Source organism: Vulpes vulpes, chromosome 2 (assembly GCF_048418805.1).
Source record: "Vulpes vulpes isolate BD-2025 chromosome 2, VulVul3, whole genome shotgun sequence".
In the NCBI taxonomy this organism is placed as follows: domain Eukaryota; kingdom Metazoa; phylum Chordata; class Mammalia; order Carnivora; family Canidae; genus Vulpes; species Vulpes vulpes.
The window spans coordinates 137,679,007-137,695,627 of NC_132781.1; the positions used below are offsets into that span (position 1 = coordinate 137,679,007).

Consider the following 16,621-nt stretch of genomic DNA (forward strand, 5'->3'; position numbering starts at 1 on the left):
CATGTCGGGCTCCCTGCATGGAGCCTGTTTCTCCCTCTGCCTGTGTCTCTGCCTCTCTCTTTTTTAAAAGATTTTATTTATTCATGAGAGACACACAGAGAGAGGCAGAGACATGGGCAGAGGAATAAGCAGGCTCCCAACAGGGAGCCTGATGCAGGACTCATTCCCCAGACCAGGGAATCATGCCCTGAGCCAAAGGCAGATGCTCAACCATTGTGCCACTCAGGCGTGCCAAGTGTCCAACCTTTGATTTCAGCTCAGGTCATGATTGAGCCCCACATCGGGCTCCACACTCAGTAGGGAATCTGCTTCTCTCCCTCTCCCTTTCCCCCTCTCCCCGTCTCTCTCTCTCTCTCTCTCTCTCATTTTATGATAAAATACATAAAGCTCAATAAAGTTACTTATGTTTAAAAAACTTGCTAATAGCTCATATATCGTTCAACAAGTGATTACACAGACTGGTATATACCTACCATGGAATACTACTACATAATAAAATACATGTTAATACACAACAATTTGGACATGTCTCTGGGGAATTCTGCCGAGTACAGAAAGCCAATCCTGACTACAGACTGTTAGATTCCATTTATATAACTTTTTTTGTTTTTGTTTTTATTTATTTACTTGAGAGAGAGAGCAGGAGCAGAGGGGAGAGGGGCAGAAGGAGAGGGAGAAGCAGACATCCTGCGGAGTAGGAAGTCCAATGCAGGACTCAATCCCAAGACCCCGGGATTATGACCTGAGCCAAAGACAGATTCTTAACCAACTGAGCCTCTTACATAACATTTTTGAAACAACAAATGTTTAGAAATAGAGAACAGATTAGTGGTTGCTGGCGTTATGGAAGGGGTGGCCTTGCTGGAGAAGATGAGTATGGTTATAAAGCAACAGGAGGGAGCCTTATGGCGAGGGAAACTTTCAGTATCTTGAAGGTGGTGCAGATGTATATAAACCCTACACATGTGCTTAAACTATAGAACGAGGGGCACCCTAGTGGCCCAGCGGTTTAGTGCCGCCTTCAGCCCAGGGTGTGATCCTGGAGACCTGAATCAAGTCCCACGTCGGGCTCCCTGCATGGAGCCTGCTTCTCCCTCTGCCTGTGTCTCTGCCTCTCTCCCTCTCTCTCTCTCTCTCTCTCTCTCTCTCTCTCTCTCTCTCTCATGAATACATAAATAAATAAAATCTTAAAAAAAAACTGTATAGAACGAAATACCTAAACAAGAGGAAATCTGAATATGATTGGTGGATTGTGTCAATGTCAATATCCTGGCTGTTGTACTGTAGTTTTGCAAAATGTCACCACTGAGGGAAACAGTAACACAGGAGCGGGATGCCTGGAAGGCTCAGTGGTTGAGCGTCTGCCTTTGGGCATTGGTCAAATTCAGGACTGAGTTCCACTTTGGCTCCCTGAGGGGAGCCTGTTTCTCCCTCAAGTACATAGGAGCTCTTGTATTATTTCTTATAACTGCATATGAATCTACAGTGATCTCAATAAAAATTTCAGTTAAAAGATGGGGCTTAGCGATTTAACACCGCTTTCAGCCGGGGGTGTGATCCTGGAGACCTGGGATCGAGTCCCACGTCAGGCTCCCTGCATGGAGCCTGCTTCTCTCTCTGTCTCCGTGTCTCTCATGAATAAATAAATAAAATCTTTAAAAAAAAAAAAAAAAGATGGGTTTCTATGACATTCCCTGTGTTCCCTCATTAGTGAGGACCTTTGACACATGGATAGGTAGGTATAGTGGAGAGCATCTTCTCATATAACACAGACCTAGTACATTGGAAATATTTTGTGACAACTTGCAAGTGTCACAGAGCCAAGAACAGAAGCCAGGGCTCTGGACACCCATTCCTTCATGCAACTATTTATTTACATGAGTAACTAGATGCCTCAGAAACTTAGAATCTAGGCCCTGGGCAACACTCAGACCAGTCTTCGCATAGTAGAGAACACACAGCACAGAAGGTCCTTCCCTGTCCTCAGTGAAAGAAACTACAGGGTCTCTGGTTGCGAGCCTGAAGGCAAGGAGGGAGACGGACAAGGATTAAGGAGGCCAAATAGGTTTGCCCACTTCGTGAGACTGCTAAGACACCAAAGCTCCTAATGCTCTTCCTAGGAGGAAAGTGAAGTGTGTGGCTTGACCAAGATACCAGGATTAAAACTAACAGTATAAGTATAGTGATCTGGGCGCGGAGAGGGGCTCAGGTCAATGCTGTGGGGTTGAGGATTGCGGGAGCTGGTGCCGTCCAAGACTAAAGCCGCAGAAGACTACAACTCCCGGCGTCTCCCGCGGCCGCCGCAGTCCCGGCGGTCATGTGACCGCTGCTCACGTGTCCCTGCCGCCGGCTCGGGTGTGAAGCGCTGTAGGTAGGTGGCGGGAGGACTGTGGAGGGTGGAAGCGTTCAGTCTTGGGGTCCCCGCTGCGGTAGAGTCCTGCCACTCCCTGCAGCGCTCCGAAGCCAGGCGTCCTCGGCCCCCCGCCCGCCCTCGGCCAGCTTGGCCCCGCCGCAGCCCCGACCGACTGACTCCGCCTAGTGCTAGGCCCGGATCGCGTCCCAGAGCGCCTTCCTAGCTTACCTCACCGCAGCCCCGTCGCCTTGCTTCGGGCCTGGGCATCCTACCCTCCGGGTACGCCCTGACCCACCTCCCTATGCAGCCCACCCTGCGTATTTCTGGGATCCAGCCCTGGCTGTACAGGGAACCCCCTCCGATTGGAATCTCCGGGGGCCCACGGCAGTGGTTACAGCTCTGGCCTGAGCCTGTGCACATCAGGCCTCTAGTTCTGGTTCTGCCAACTACCTGCTGTGACATTAGTCTAGCCCTTTTTCTTCCCTGGGCCTGTTCCCCTGACCTATCTGGTGCTCCTATTCTGTGAGTTAGCGTCAGAGCTGCTCGGTTCCCTTCCCTCTACTGACCAGCACAGAAACAGCTCAAACTCTTCCTTCTGCTGACAGCAGGTTTTAGGTGAAGTTTTGAGAAAGAAGAAATTGGTGCCATAGAGGGAAGTGAGGAAAATCAGATCCCAGATCTTTGGGGAGAAAGACCTGTAAGGAGCAACACACCCTCCACCGTAGGCCATCAGGTGGAAATAGCAGGTAAGCTGGGGGTTGTGGAGCTGAGGATGTTTTGAGGAAGAAGAGCTGAGAGCTCTTGGACCAGTGCTGAGACTTCTGTGTCTGAGATGTAAGCCGGGTGAAAGCGGAGGTCTCACAGCTCTGGGAGTGCTGACTTTGCATGGCTCTCCTTGGAGCCAGCTGGAAAGCTGGGAGCCCAAATCTCTACCTCCACTACTCACAGCTTTGATTTTTTTGGCTGAGTTACTGGTTGGGTAACAGGTTGCATAAGAGGAAGCCCTGTGGCATCAGACTGATATTTCTGGACTTGGAGGCAGCAGAGAGGTATTTCCTCTGGAACTGGGTCCCCTGGTTGCATCCTTGGTGACAATTGTCTGAGAGCACCCCCACTCTTCCTTTCCCTCTCATGAGTGTACGATTCCTACCTTTGTTCAGCCATCACCAGAAGGAGAAATAGGAAGCATCTGACTACTTACCTAAGCTTCTCATTAGCCATTCTAAATGTATTGAGGGCATCAAAGGGATGTCTCTCTGATGGGCGGTGGTTAGATCAGTGTTGCAAGAGAAGAGTGAGAATTAGCCTTGAATTTTGAAGGACTTCGATAGCTATGCAGATTTTAGAGTCTGGACCAGAAAGAGGTATGTTGGACTGTAATTCACTGAAATAACCACAGTTGGGACGCGTAGGTGGCTCAGTGGTTGAGCTTCTGCCTTAGGCTCAGGTCATGGTCCCGGGGTCCTGGGATCGAGTCCCGTATCGGGCTCCCTGCAGGGAGCCTGCTTCTCCCTCTGCCTGTGTCTCTGCCCCTCTCTATATATATGTCTATGTCTCTCTCTCTCTCTCTCTCTTTCTCTCTCTCATGAATAAATTAATAAAATCTTTTTTAAACATACCTACAGTTCTAGCTGAGGGCTGCTCTTGTGCAACCTTGTGAAGTGGAAACAGGCTGGGAAGCCAGATAAATTTAGATCCAAATCCTGCTCTTCCTCTTGCTAATATGTGACCCTAGGTCAGCTATACAATCTCAATGAACCTTAGGACCACTGTGGTATGGGACACCTGGGTGCCTCAGTGATTGAGTGTCTGTCTTTGGCTCAGGGCATGATGCTGGGATCAAGTCCCACATTGGGCTCCCCGGGAAGCCTGCTTCTCCCTCTGCCTATGTCTTTGTCCCTCTCCATGTAACTCATGAATAAATAAATAAGATGTTTTTAAAAAGGAAAGAAGAAGGACCACTGTGGTAAGGACTGAATGAGATAAGATATGTCTACGATACTCCTGCTTCTCTGTAGTGCTATAGTGTTAGTACCCCTCTCTTTAATGTTTATGTCTTATTGACCCTATGGGTCTGTAAGCCTGAAGCAAGCAGGATTTGCAGAGGATGTATTTCTGTCTCTGCCACCCTTCACTGTGGTACCCACTGCAGTGTTCTGCACAGAGGGACACCTGGGTTTGATTCTCAGCCATCTGACCTTGGGAATGTTGTTTCAGCTTTCTGTGCCCATCTCAGGATAACGGTAGTACCTGTCTCCCATCTAGGTTGAAAAGAGCTGGAGCTCACAGGCCTCCTAGGATAATAGTCCCAAACAGGCTGGTGCTGGAGGCGTTCCCTCAGCTACCCAGGAGATGTGGTTGTGAGGCCAAATCCACAGACCCTGCGAGAAGAGGGCTCCCAGGGCCATGGCCCAGGTCAGCATCAACAGTGACCTTGGCGAGTGGGGCTCGAGCACGGACTCTGGGGAGCGGGCCCGTCTGCTGCAGAGTCCCTGTGTGGACACAGCCCCCAAGAGCGAAGGGGAGGCCTCTCCTGAGGGCCTGAGTAGAGGCACCACTTCCACAGTGGGGGCCATCTTTATCGTCGTCAATGCCTGCTTAGGTGCAGGGCTGCTCAACTTCCCCGCGGCCTTCAGCTCTGCAGGGGGTGTGGCAGCTGGTGTCACGCTGCAGATGGTGAGTATGCTGGCCCTTAGGGTGGAAATGCAGGTCAGGTGCTAGGCCAGGGCTCTGTACCTCAGAAGGGAGGTGCTGCATCCAAGATGGTCAGTGGCACAGGTGACCACTCTCCCCACCCTCATACTTGGCAGACATTACCAATCTATTCCAGTGTTCTTTCCTCTGAGCCCACATGAGGCTTCAGAAGGCCTCCCAGCAATCAGAGAAGTTTAGACACCAACTACATAATTAATTTTGTAGTTTACATCTAGAAAGTGGTCCCTTATGTGTTAGAACTACATGCTAAAATATTTACTGGTGAAATAATTCAATAGCCTGTATTTCCTTCCCATAATCCAGAGTGGGAGGGGAAATAGCAGAAACAAGATAGGCCATGAATTGATTATTTTTGAAGCTGAGTGATGGGTGCATGGGAGTTCATGATACAATTCTGTCAAATCTTGTGTGTGTTCGAAATTTTCTACAAAACTTCTGTTTTGAAAGAAAACCTCAACTCGGCAGCATCCAGCAATCTGGTACAGTTGCCTACAGGATGCGACTCCTTTACCAAACTGGCTTTGGGCATTGGCCTGGTAAATACTGAACAAGACCCAGCTGCCCTTTGCAGCCAGGCCTTTCCCACACTCTCTGGCTCTGTGTTGCCTGCAGGGCATGCTGGTCTTCATCATCAGCGGTCTTGTCATCCTGGCCTACTGCTCCCAGGCCAGCAATGAGAGGACCTACCAGGAGGTGGTATGGGCCGTGTGTGGCAAGCTGACAGGAGTACTTTGTGAGGTGACCATTGCTATCTACACCTTCGGCACCTGCATCGCCTTCCTCATCATCATTGGGGACCAACAAGACAAGAGTGAGGCTCCCCATTAATACCTCCCCCTTGACCCTGGGGATCCCTGGGGGGAGGGAATGGGCATGAACAGCTGCCCAAGGCCTAGCCTGGATCTAGCATTCTTCTATAAATCCTGCCTCCTGGCTGCTGAGCCCATTAGATTGATGGAGGCCCTGAGGCTCACCAGAGCAGGAGGGTCACAGCCTATAGGAGCCTGGAGTGATGTTCCCTCTTTCTTCCCTGTGCAGTTATAGCTGTGATGGCAAAGGAGCCGGAGGGGGGCGGCAGCAGCCCCTGGTACACAGACCGAAAGTTCACCATCAGCCTCACTGCCGTCCTCTTCATCCTGCCCCTTTCCATTCCCAGAGAGATTGGCTTCCAGAAATATGCCAGGTTCGGAGACCCCACCACAACCTGGGCCGGATGGAAGCTCTAATCACAGGCAGCTAGAGACTCAGGCGCTACTGGAGAAGTCCTCTTCTTCGGGGGCAGCAAGAGTGGGCAAGGCAGGGTAGACCAGGGCTTGTGAGGCTTCCAGCCTAAGATTTACTTTTGTGTCAGCAACAAGCAAGACAGTGGCCTTTTGCATCAGTGAAAGACTCAGCTCCAGATGTCCTTGTCAAAGGAAGGACAGATGATAATCAGGAGTGTGAGAGCAGTTTCCTGGCCAGGGCTGTGGTTTTCCCAGGGAGAGTGGGATATTTGATCATTTGGAATTGTTGAGCCTGGCCGCATGCTCCATGCAGCTTGGTATGAAGGGAAAGGACTGGCTTCCTGGCTCAGAGTCAGAAAAGCTGTGTAATTCTGAGCTGTTTCCTGTGATCCATAATTGACAGGGTCATACTCAGCTGTCTCCTAAGGTCCCCTTTAATGTTGACATTCCAGTATTTGAATCTTCAACTCTTTTACCTCCAATGGCTCCTGGTTCTCAAGAGCCCTGCTTGCAGCTGTTACCAAGTGTGGGCTGCACTAATCAAAGTAACAGATGTGCTTTGAAGCCCAGACGTCTGAGCTATGGAGCTGAACTAGTGCATTTCCTAATGGTCTGAAATGTTAGTCTCTTCCCCTCTTTAGGTCTTAGCTCCTTCCAAGCTGTGACCAGTTTCTCTAAAACTTATTTCTTTTTTTAAGTTTATTTATTTCAACATACAGCATGGGGCTCAAACTCATGACCCCAGGATCAAGAGTCACATGCTCTTCTGACTGAGCCAGCCAGGCACCCCTCTAAAACCTATTTCTTGTGCATTTTTTTAAATCGTTGTTTGGGAATAAATAAATAAATAAATAAACAAATAAATAAATAAATAATAAATAATTGTTGTTTGGAATAGTCACCCAATTCATTCTGACACTGTGGTCACTAGAGCTGAGGGTGGATACTCCTGGGGTGGAGTCAGAGAACATCTGGCACTGGAGAAGAGGAAGCTCAATCCATTCTTTCTGGCAGCTTCTTGAGCGTCGTGGGCACCTGGTACGTCACTGCCATCATTATCATCAAATATATCTGGCCAGATAAAGAGATGACCCCAGGGGACATCCTGACTAGGTGGGTAAGAACCCCTGGGGAACCCACCACTTGGGCCCGTGGAGGTGCTGGCCACCATCAAAAGGCCACACAAGTGCTCTTCTCAGGCCTTGTTAGCTCACCAGAGCTTGACCCATTGGTCATTGTAGGAAGGAGGCAAGAGGTCCTTATCTCTTTTCATTGGAGGGGAGAGTGAGAACCAGACCCAGGGAGACTTTGCCACCAATATCCAAAAGATGAGCTATCATGAGACTAGGCCCCTGCTTATAGAGCCTACCATGGTGAACTTGGACATTTTTGCAACTTGTGCTTATCTGTAATTTCTCTATCTTCTATACAGTATAAATCTGTTTTGTCATGTAAAAAAAAAAAAAATCCTGTTTTTGAAGAGAAAGGGAAGCAAAAGCCCCAGTGCAGGATCCAGAAATTCCAGATTTTGGTCCCAGGAGGGTCTTCCAGAGCTTCAGTTTAATGACCTGTGAAATGGAGATGCTCCCTCTCCCTGTTTCCAGACTTAGGGGGGTTGAACATGTGGAATAGTGGTTGGGGAGTGGGCATGGTGGGCTGAGTGAAGAATACGGGAATGAGCCATGGGTTGGTGGCTCTGGGGGGTTCACAGGCAGCAGATTCTTATGTGTTTGTCCACAGGCCAGCTTCCTGGGTAGCCGTATTCAATGCTATGCCCACCATCTGCTTCGGATTTCAGGTGCCAGTTGCAAGTTTCCTGTCGTCCTCTTAGCTCACTCCCCCCTCCCTGGGCTGGAATCCACCTTACAGAGAGGATGGGGACATCCTGGGAAGAAAGAGTCAGGGCCCTGGGACATGTCCCTTTTCCCCGTGGCCTTTGTCCCCAAAGTACCTCCCTCTGGAAACTGAGGAAGGGGTCACTTCACCCCATAACCGTGACCTTCACCCTAACAGTGCCATGTGAGCAGTGTGCCCGTCTTTAACAGCATGCAGCGGCCCAAGGTGAAGACCTGGGGTGGAGTGGTGACAGCCGCCATGGTCATAGCCCTCGCTGTCTACATGGGCACAGGTGAGTGCTCCCCTCTGAGGGCTGGGCTTGGAATGCTCCTGGTTTCCCTCCTTGGCTCCAAGTCCCCTGGCCCAGCTCTTCTGGGGACAACCCTGCACTCCCAGCATATCAGACACTTCCATAGGCATTGGCTTGACCCTGGGCTGCCTTGGGCCTCCTCTGTGGGCCCAAATGAGAGAGACATATTCATCCATTCACTCAGCAGCTTCAGTCAGTGCCTAGTAAGTGCCAGGAACTATTCCCAGCATGGAGGATGCCGCGAAGATTGACAGACATGGTTCTGCTCTCATGGAATTGACAATCTAGCTAAAGAGAGTCTTACAAGAGTAAATCAGGGATCAGTAAAGCATTCCAGGCAGTGGTGAGTGCCACCATGACAGTCAAACAGGGGAGATGTGAGTGGGACTAGAAAAGTGGTGACAGCTGCCATGGTTCGCAGGAAAGAAGTGGTTCACAGAAGGCTCCTCTCTGAAGGGGTGACATCTGGGGAGGCCCCAGTGGTGAGAAAGAGCCAGAATCTGAAGGGCCAGGAGAAGAGCATTCCAGACAGGCAGAAAATGCCAAGCCCCTGAGGCAGAGACAGAAAGGTCTGGAGTGGAGTGAGTTGGGAGCAAGTGGCAGGCAGTAAGGCCAGACAGGGGACTGATAGGTCCGATTGGGCCTGAGGACTGGGGGAACTAGAGAGGAAGTGTTTCAAGCAGGAGCATGTCTCAGCAAAAAATGGCTGTGGGCGCCATGCGGGGAATGATTTAGATGACAGAGCAGGACAGAAGACCTTCCGCAGGTGTAATGGGGCCAGCACTGTCCTACCTCTGAAGACAAAGCCAGGAGCCAAAGAGGCAACTAGGCGGAGTCCCTGTCCTTCTGGGGCTCGTGTTCTGGCTGGGGAGACACAGTGAACAAGTGTTTAAAAAAAAAAAAAAATGCAGAGAGAGAGGCGTGCTCTGAGAAAAGTAGAGCTGGGTGATGTGAGTGAGTGCCCAGTGTCAGGAGCATCGTGGACACACAGGGTGGATACCTTCTCTGAGGAAGGGCTGTCTGGGCTGAGACCTGAACGCTGAGGGGATGGAGGTGTGAAGGGCTGGGCAAACAATATGAGTGTTGACACTCTGACACGGGGAACGGGAACGAGAACGTGCTGGGCTAGCTCAAGATGACAAAGGTGGTGATGCGGATGGGCTGTGAGGCCTCGGGTCCCAGCCTCCAGAGCTGCCCCAGGACGCTCCCCATCTGGTGCACCACCCAGGAGTGAATGGCCGCCCCCCTTCCCCCTACCAGGGTTGCTCCTGCCCAGCCCTCTTGTCCCTGTCCTCAGGCATCTGTGGCTTCCTGACCTTTGGGGCTGCTGTGGATCCCGATGTGCTCCTGTCCTACCCCTCAGAGGACATGGCCGTGGCTGTTGCCCGCGCCTTCATCATCCTCAGCGTGCTCACCTCCTACCCCATCCTGCACTTCTGCGGGCGGTGAGCTCCCTCCTTACCCCATAGGGTGCTTCCTCTTCTCAGGGCTCACAAAAGCCCTTTGGACATGGTCCTTTGATCTTCTGTGAGTCCTTTCCTGAACACCTAGTCTTGTGGGTTCCCAGACCCTTCCTTTTCAGGAGAATCAGTGTCAGTTCCCAGGGGGCCAGGCCAGGCACTGAGCGTGTCACGTCCACCATCCCATCCAGTCTCCGTGGCAACCACCGGAAGAGTGCTGTCAGGCCCACTTCACAGAACAGGAAACAGGCTTGGGAGCTTAGGGCCAGACCCCCAGTCCACCCACTCAGAGGCCTGGCTCCGTGAGCTGGAGGTAGGGGCCTCTGATCCACTGTCTTTGTGGGCAGGGCTGTGGTCGAAGGCTTATGGCTGCGCTACCAGGGGATGCCGGTGGAGGAGGACGTGGGGCGGGAGCAGCGGCGGCGTGTGCTGCAGACGCTGGTCTGGTTCCTGCTCACCCTGCTGCTGGCCCTCTTCATCCCTGACATCGGCAAGGTCATCTCGGTCATTGGAGGCCTGGCTGCCTGCTTCATCTTTGTCTTCCCAGGTGGGCACTCCCGGCACCCCCACAGCATTGGCCCCCAGGCTCTCCCTTGCTTTGTATCTCCCTTGCTTGCCTCAGTACCTCCCTTGCTTTCCTGCCTGAAGAACTACCACTAGTGCTTATTAATCACCCGACTTAGGCTCTGTGCTGACCCCTGCCCCTCCTGAAAAGAAGCTACAGGTGTTATCTCCACTTTGCTGGTGAGATGGGAGGAAGTTAACATACTCAACTATTGAGTAACAGCTTTTCTGATGCAGGTCTGTCTGGGTGTGCAGCCTGCACTCATCACCTTTCATGCACATACCTGTTGCTGCCTGACTGTGAGGGGTTGAGCTGGTTCAGCCCATTATAGGCAAGACGGCCATGGGGTCTGGTGCAGAAGTCGGGAGACCTGTGTTTCAGACACGATTCTGCCGCCAGATCTCCAAGGAAGTGGTCCCATGTGCCCAGCCACGAGTTCCTCCTGTACCCAGTTTATTCCTATCCAAGAGGCCAGCTTGAAAGCTGCTGCCACTTTGCCTGGACCAGGGGGACCACTTCTTAGAAGTAACTGGAAGGGCCCTGGGTATGGTGGGGGCTGCTGCTATATCATCTTCCATGGCTGCCCCGTTAGCTCTGAGGTTCCTGTGCAGCCTAGGAAGTGCCTGTCAGATGCTGGCCTCTTCTGGAGGAGCAGATGCAAGGCCTCCAGCTGTGTGTGGATTGAGGACAGAGATGGAATATCTGGACGAGTACACAGAGGCCTTTGTCCATTCATTGCCACCACCTCTTGGTAAAGGGGGTGGGTGGGCCTGAGTGAAGGAGCCCACCTGAGTTCTGGGGCCACCTCCTCTCTTCCAGGACTGTGCCTCATTCAAGCCAAACTCTCTGAGATGGAAGAAGTAAAGCCAGCCAGGTAAAGCCGGGCACATCTATGGTCCTGTCAGGGAGGTGCTGGACAAGGGATGGTCCAATAGGGGCAGGGAGGCTTAAAGCAGGGAAGGATCAAGAGACTTGTATACTTAAAAAACCTAAGAGTTTTCTAAATACAGTTTTAAAAGACCAAGTGGCACATGCTGCTTCCAACTGTTCAAATTGCTACTAAAGAACTTTAGAGAAAAGAGTGGAAGTCCTTCTTGCCCCCACAGCCGACTCCCCACTGTATCCTTTCTCCTGGGAGAGCTTTGTGTACATAAACTAGGCCTATGTATACACAAGCATGTGAGGTTGTGTGTCTAGTTTGGTTTTTCCAAGAATGGCTTCAGGCCAAAGTTTTCTACCACTTGCTTTCTTTCACTTAACCATGTGTCTTGGAGATCACTCTGTGTCAGCACAAGAAGATCCGTCCACTTCTTCCCTTTTTTGAGGGCTGCAGAGCATTCTGTTTGGTGAATGTATGAATATTCTTAGACATGTACATCTTGGCACACCTGGTTTGAGGATCTTGGTAGGATCAATTCTTTGAAGGAAATTGCTGGATCATGGGAAATGCTCATTTTTACCTTTGCACATGGGTTCAAATTTCCCTCCAGAAAGGCAGTACCAGTCAGAGTTCTAGCAGCAGAGTGCTCACCTCTCCACATCCCTGCCAGTACTGTATAGAACAGGCTTTTAAATTACTGTTAGTCTGATAGATGAAAAACATGACATTGTTTTAATATCCACATTTCCTTGAATAGTACAGAGGTTGAAAACAGGTTGCTGCAAGCTTTTTAAAAAATTGTGCTAGTAATATTCATTATAGAAAACCTTAATAATACAAGTCTGAGGAAGAAAATTAAAGTCACCCTAAAAAAAAATTTAAAAAGTCACCCTAATCTCGATGCCCTGTTGTACCCTCTTAATTCCCTGTTGCTGTTCTTGATACATAGATTTACAGATGTCTGCTTTCTTTTGTAAATGAAGTGGATCATACTCTGTGTGAACTGCTTTGTCCTGAACCTATTTCCATCAGAAGACATATGTTCTAATCCTGGTTCTGTCCTTGGCTTACTATGACCGAGGACAATAAATCCCATTAGGTCTTGGTCTTCTGGCGCATGGTCTAGGGATCACATACCTGGCCTCACATACCTTTATATGAAAAGTCACTCAGAAGTAGGAAGTGCTTAAAAAAAAAAGTAGGAAGTGCTCTACCCACAGGAGAAGTGGTATAATTACAATAATTAATTGTAAAGAAGTGGGATAAGTAATTACAGTAATTAACTGATATATATATATATATATATATATATATATATATATATATATATAAACAGTAATATATATATATATATATATATACATATAGAGAAGTCTGCAAAGTCAATTGTAGGTTGACTGACTAGGTCCCTCTCTCCCTCTGCCCTACAGCTGGTGGGCGCTGGTCAGTTATGGTATCCTCTTGGTGACCCTGGGAGCCTTCATCTTCGGCCAGACCACAACCAATGCCATCTTTGTGGATCTCTTGGCGTAACAGCTGCCTCCCAGGCAACACATGGCCTTTGCCACTGAACCCAGGAGCCCATCTCTCAGAGCTGTGGGACCACTCTGAGTCCAGCATCATTCCCTTTTCCTGATGGGATGACATCTAGACATCCTTTTCCAGGGACAGTTTTGGAGTGAAATCAGGCCTCTTACCTCTGGACAGCTCAAACCCAGCTCCCCTCCTGCTCTGTGGTCCCAGCAGTGTGAGGATGCAGGGAGGAGGTCTCATATCACAGAAGAACCTTCCCTGTCTGCCAGCTCTCAGCTTCTCCATGCCTGAAAAACATGGGTGAAGAGGGTCAGAACACCTCAGAAAAGAGAACCTAGCCTGACTTTCCTTTGGAGAAAGAGTGTGGGCAAAGGGCCACCACCATCCTCCTCAGAGCAGCCTGTCCTGAGCAGGAACCGTGCGTATTACTCTGAGACTCAGTGCCTGCTCCAGTTTGTCAGCCGCTTGGCCAGTAGTGGCTTCTCTGGGATGGCAGCTTCCAAAGGTAGCACAAAAGTCATACAGATGCACAGAGGTAGATAGTCATGCCTTGTCCACCTCAGCCTGGGGCCTCTTTCCCCAAACCTAAGAGTCCAGGCATTCTTGTCTTCTTCTATCCCCAGACATCATCAAGTCTAATGTTTACAAACGGTGCCAGCCCGGTCTGAAGCAGAGGCCAGGGGCCATACCGTGCCACCACGGTGCTGTGAGTACTCCTCAGTTAGCTTTTCCCTTGGCAGGAAGTCTACTTTGCTCTCTCAGATTCCAGATGTGCCCTGTGCTTCAGAGACACAGGGAGGGTGATAAGCCTGAGAACCTTTCAAACCCATGTAGGCTGGGCTGGTCAGTGTCAAGGTGAGCCTCTCTGATAACTTCTCTTTCAGTGACTGCTTCTCTTCTGCCGGCCTTCTGCTCACCTCTCCTTGTCAACCCTAGCAGGATAGCCCACAGAGAAGAACAGCTGAGTTGTCACTGACTGGGCAACATTTTCGTGTAGTCATGACAGTCTGGAAGTTTCCCTTCCAGTCCAGATCTTGTCTGTTCCCTCCCTCCGTCGTTTCTTCACTCCCTACTCCATTTTTCTGGTGCAGGCTCTCCTGCTCACATAAGACTGAGGGTAGGGGGTATGCAAGACCTTCTCTTGCCAGCTTTCTCAGCTCCACAGGTCCACCAGGCTTGGCCTCAGCGGTCTGTCAATCACACTGAGGTCACACATGGATTGTGTCCCAGGTGGGGAGAAGAGGGACATTTCTTTCTAGGTCTGCAGTCCCACTTTTCCCTTTTTGGCTGTTCACTTTGACTAATCCCAGGCATTGAATCAGGCTCCCTCCACCTGGAACTCCCAACATTTCCTTGGCCCCTTCTGCTCAAAACCTCTGTTCCAGGGGTGAGCAGGACCCCCACCCAGCAACCCACCACTCAGGGCTGTGAGATCGCAGAAGCAGAGGCTGGCTGGCTGGCTGGTGGCCGGATAGACTTTTGCTCAGTTCTCAGACTGGATGACCTGCCTTTCCTCAGATCCACCCACCACAGCCCCTGGGGCCAGACCAGTGCTGCTGTGTTCTCTTAGCCCGTACTCAGCATCAGGCCCTTCCAGTGCCCATCCCTGCCAAGCTTAGGATGGTCCAGTCAGCAGGGCTGAACAGCTTCCTAATGTTGGATTTCAGCCGAGGGATGGAGGATGTGAGGGGAGTCATCACACAAAACAGACCAGTCAGGAAAAGGAGCTGGAATCTGGCCACTTGGCCTAACCTCGGGAGCCCCCTGCTCTGCCCTCCCCTCCAGGGTATTTTACTGTTTCTTTTCTACTTGTAAGCATTCATACCAGAGAGGGTGGTTAATAAAAAGAGGCTGTGCTGCTGAGCTGTGTGGCCTATGTCTGGTGCTGGGGACAGAATCCAAGCCACTGACAGCAGGAAAATAGGCTGCGGGGGTAGGGGTTGGGGTGGGGACTTTTGGCCTTATCAACTCTGATCCCTGTCTCAGGCATGAGTATTGCTATGTTCCCTTCACCAAGATGGGAGCATACAAGTGGTTCTAGATGCCTCCTCTTTCTTGCACATCCCACCAGCCCTTACCTGCCAACCTGACAGTTTGCCCTGGTCTCCTGTCCCACAGCCACTGCCTTGTTTCAAGTCCTCCTATCTTCCCCACACCATAGGCCTTCAGACTGGCCTCCATGCTGCAGGGCTCACTGACTTCACATTCTGCGATGAGCTTCAGACTCCTGCCTGAACAACCACCTCATCCCTTCAGAGGCATGTGTTTGCAGGCCCTGGTTGTCCTGGTTGTGGAGCCAGGCACTTTCCAGGGCTGCAGGATACTCAGCTGTATGCAGCTCCATTCTCAAACTGCTGTGTAAGACTAATGCTAAGCAAGTGGTCACATAAGTACACACTTACAAATTGTGATAGGTGCCAAGAAGAGAATATACAGAATGTGGTATTTGGGGGCCTGAAGTTTGTCTGGGGAGTGAGAGAAAGCTTCCTGGAGAAAGTTACATTTGAGCTGGCCCCTGGATGATGAGTAGGGATAAACTAAATGAAGAGAGACAGGGAAACCTTTACAGACCATGGAAGCTGCATGTGCAAAAGCCCTGTGGGGAGGAATTTGGAATTTGGCACTTGATATTTGAAGAACTGAAAAGTGGCCATTGTCTGTGGGATTATCAGGTGAGTGTAGGAGAGCAAGGATGAGACTTGCCTGGAGGGTCAATTTTAACCAGCTCATCTCCCACCATGCTCCCTTTCCCTCCTGGTGGGAGTGGGGACTCCCCAGGGGGAAAATACTAATGAAGTGGCCCAGTACTTCTGAAGGGTTAGAGGGGTGAGACAGTTTCAGGCCTTGCCTCACACGGGACTCTGGACACCAGAACTTGAGGTTTGGTTTCACTTTCTCTGAGTGAACAGAGAGAAGAAAAGGTTACGTCTATGCTAAAAGCAAACAATCATCCATTCATTCATGATACTCAAGACATTCCCAGTCTTGTTCACCTTACTTATAAGCACTTGATCATATATCCTCCATTACACTAAGCTCCATGGGAGCAAGGGCATATTTCTTGTTTTAAAAAAAAAAAAAAATTAGGGGCACCTGGGTGGTTCAGTTGGTGAAATGTTCAACTCTTGATTTCAGCTCAGGTCATGATCCCAGGCTGTGAGATGGAGCGGCACATCGTGGGTGGGCTCTTTGCTCAGCATGGAGTCTGCTTAAGATTCTCTCTTTCTCCATCTGCCCCTCCCTACCCCCCTCTCTCTCTCAAAAAAAAATTCAACTGAGTAAATCTGAAGATCTAATAAGGCTTTTATTAGGCAATTCATGAACTGGGCAGTATCCTATCCAAGTATAGAGAGGCTCCAAGGAGTTGTGCAAAATGGAAGGTTTTTATGGGAAGAGGAGTGGGACAAGCTGGTTATTAGAGAAAGAAAAGAACAGACTGCTTCAGGCAAAGTCACCTTCCCTTAAAGGGAAGGAGGGCAGGGAGCTTAGGTGGATTACTTCATCTTTCCCTGGGGGATTGAGAGGCCCAGATGACAGATTGCCTCCTTGGTGCTGACCAGAAAATTCCTAACTGATCAGTTAAGACAGTTCTGGGGGAGGCTGAAACTGCATCTAAGTCTCATTTTGCTGCCTAGGGGCAAAGGACTCAACCTTGGGCCTTTGGTTTTTTTGAACACTTGTATCCATCTGGTATCTTAGCCCAGAGCCTTGAGCCTGGCACTTAGTAAGTAAGTGTCCTATAGTTG

At 50.2% G+C, this 16,621-nt stretch overlaps 1 protein-coding gene across 15 annotated transcripts; it reads left to right on the plus strand.

Annotated features, from left to right (window-relative positions):
- The first annotated feature begins 2,302 nt into the window (after positions 1-2,302).
- On the plus strand, positions 2,303-14,738 carry SLC38A7 (solute carrier family 38 member 7). 15 transcript variants are annotated; one of them, XM_026011860.2, is made up of 12 exons: positions 2,303-2,371; positions 2,959-3,099; positions 4,619-5,029; positions 5,681-5,879; positions 6,107-6,251; positions 7,306-7,404; positions 8,032-8,089; positions 8,305-8,419; positions 9,735-9,882; positions 10,245-10,444; positions 11,282-11,336; positions 12,773-14,738. In XM_026011860.2, exons 3-12 carry the CDS (start codon positions 4,760-4,762, stop codon positions 12,873-12,875), a joined length of 1,392 nt encoding a protein of 463 aa, XP_025867645.1. In that variant the 5' UTR covers positions 2,303-2,371; positions 2,959-3,099; positions 4,619-4,759; the 3' UTR covers positions 12,876-14,738. The 15 variants fall into 15 exon arrangements, 12 of the variants coding, with proteins under 12 accessions (XP_025867645.1, XP_072606182.1, XP_072606180.1 ...); XM_072750081.1 differs by having other exon boundaries at positions 4,619-4,768; XM_072750079.1 differs by having other exon boundaries at positions 2,962-3,099.
- The last annotated feature ends 1,883 nt before the right edge of the window (positions 14,739-16,621 follow it).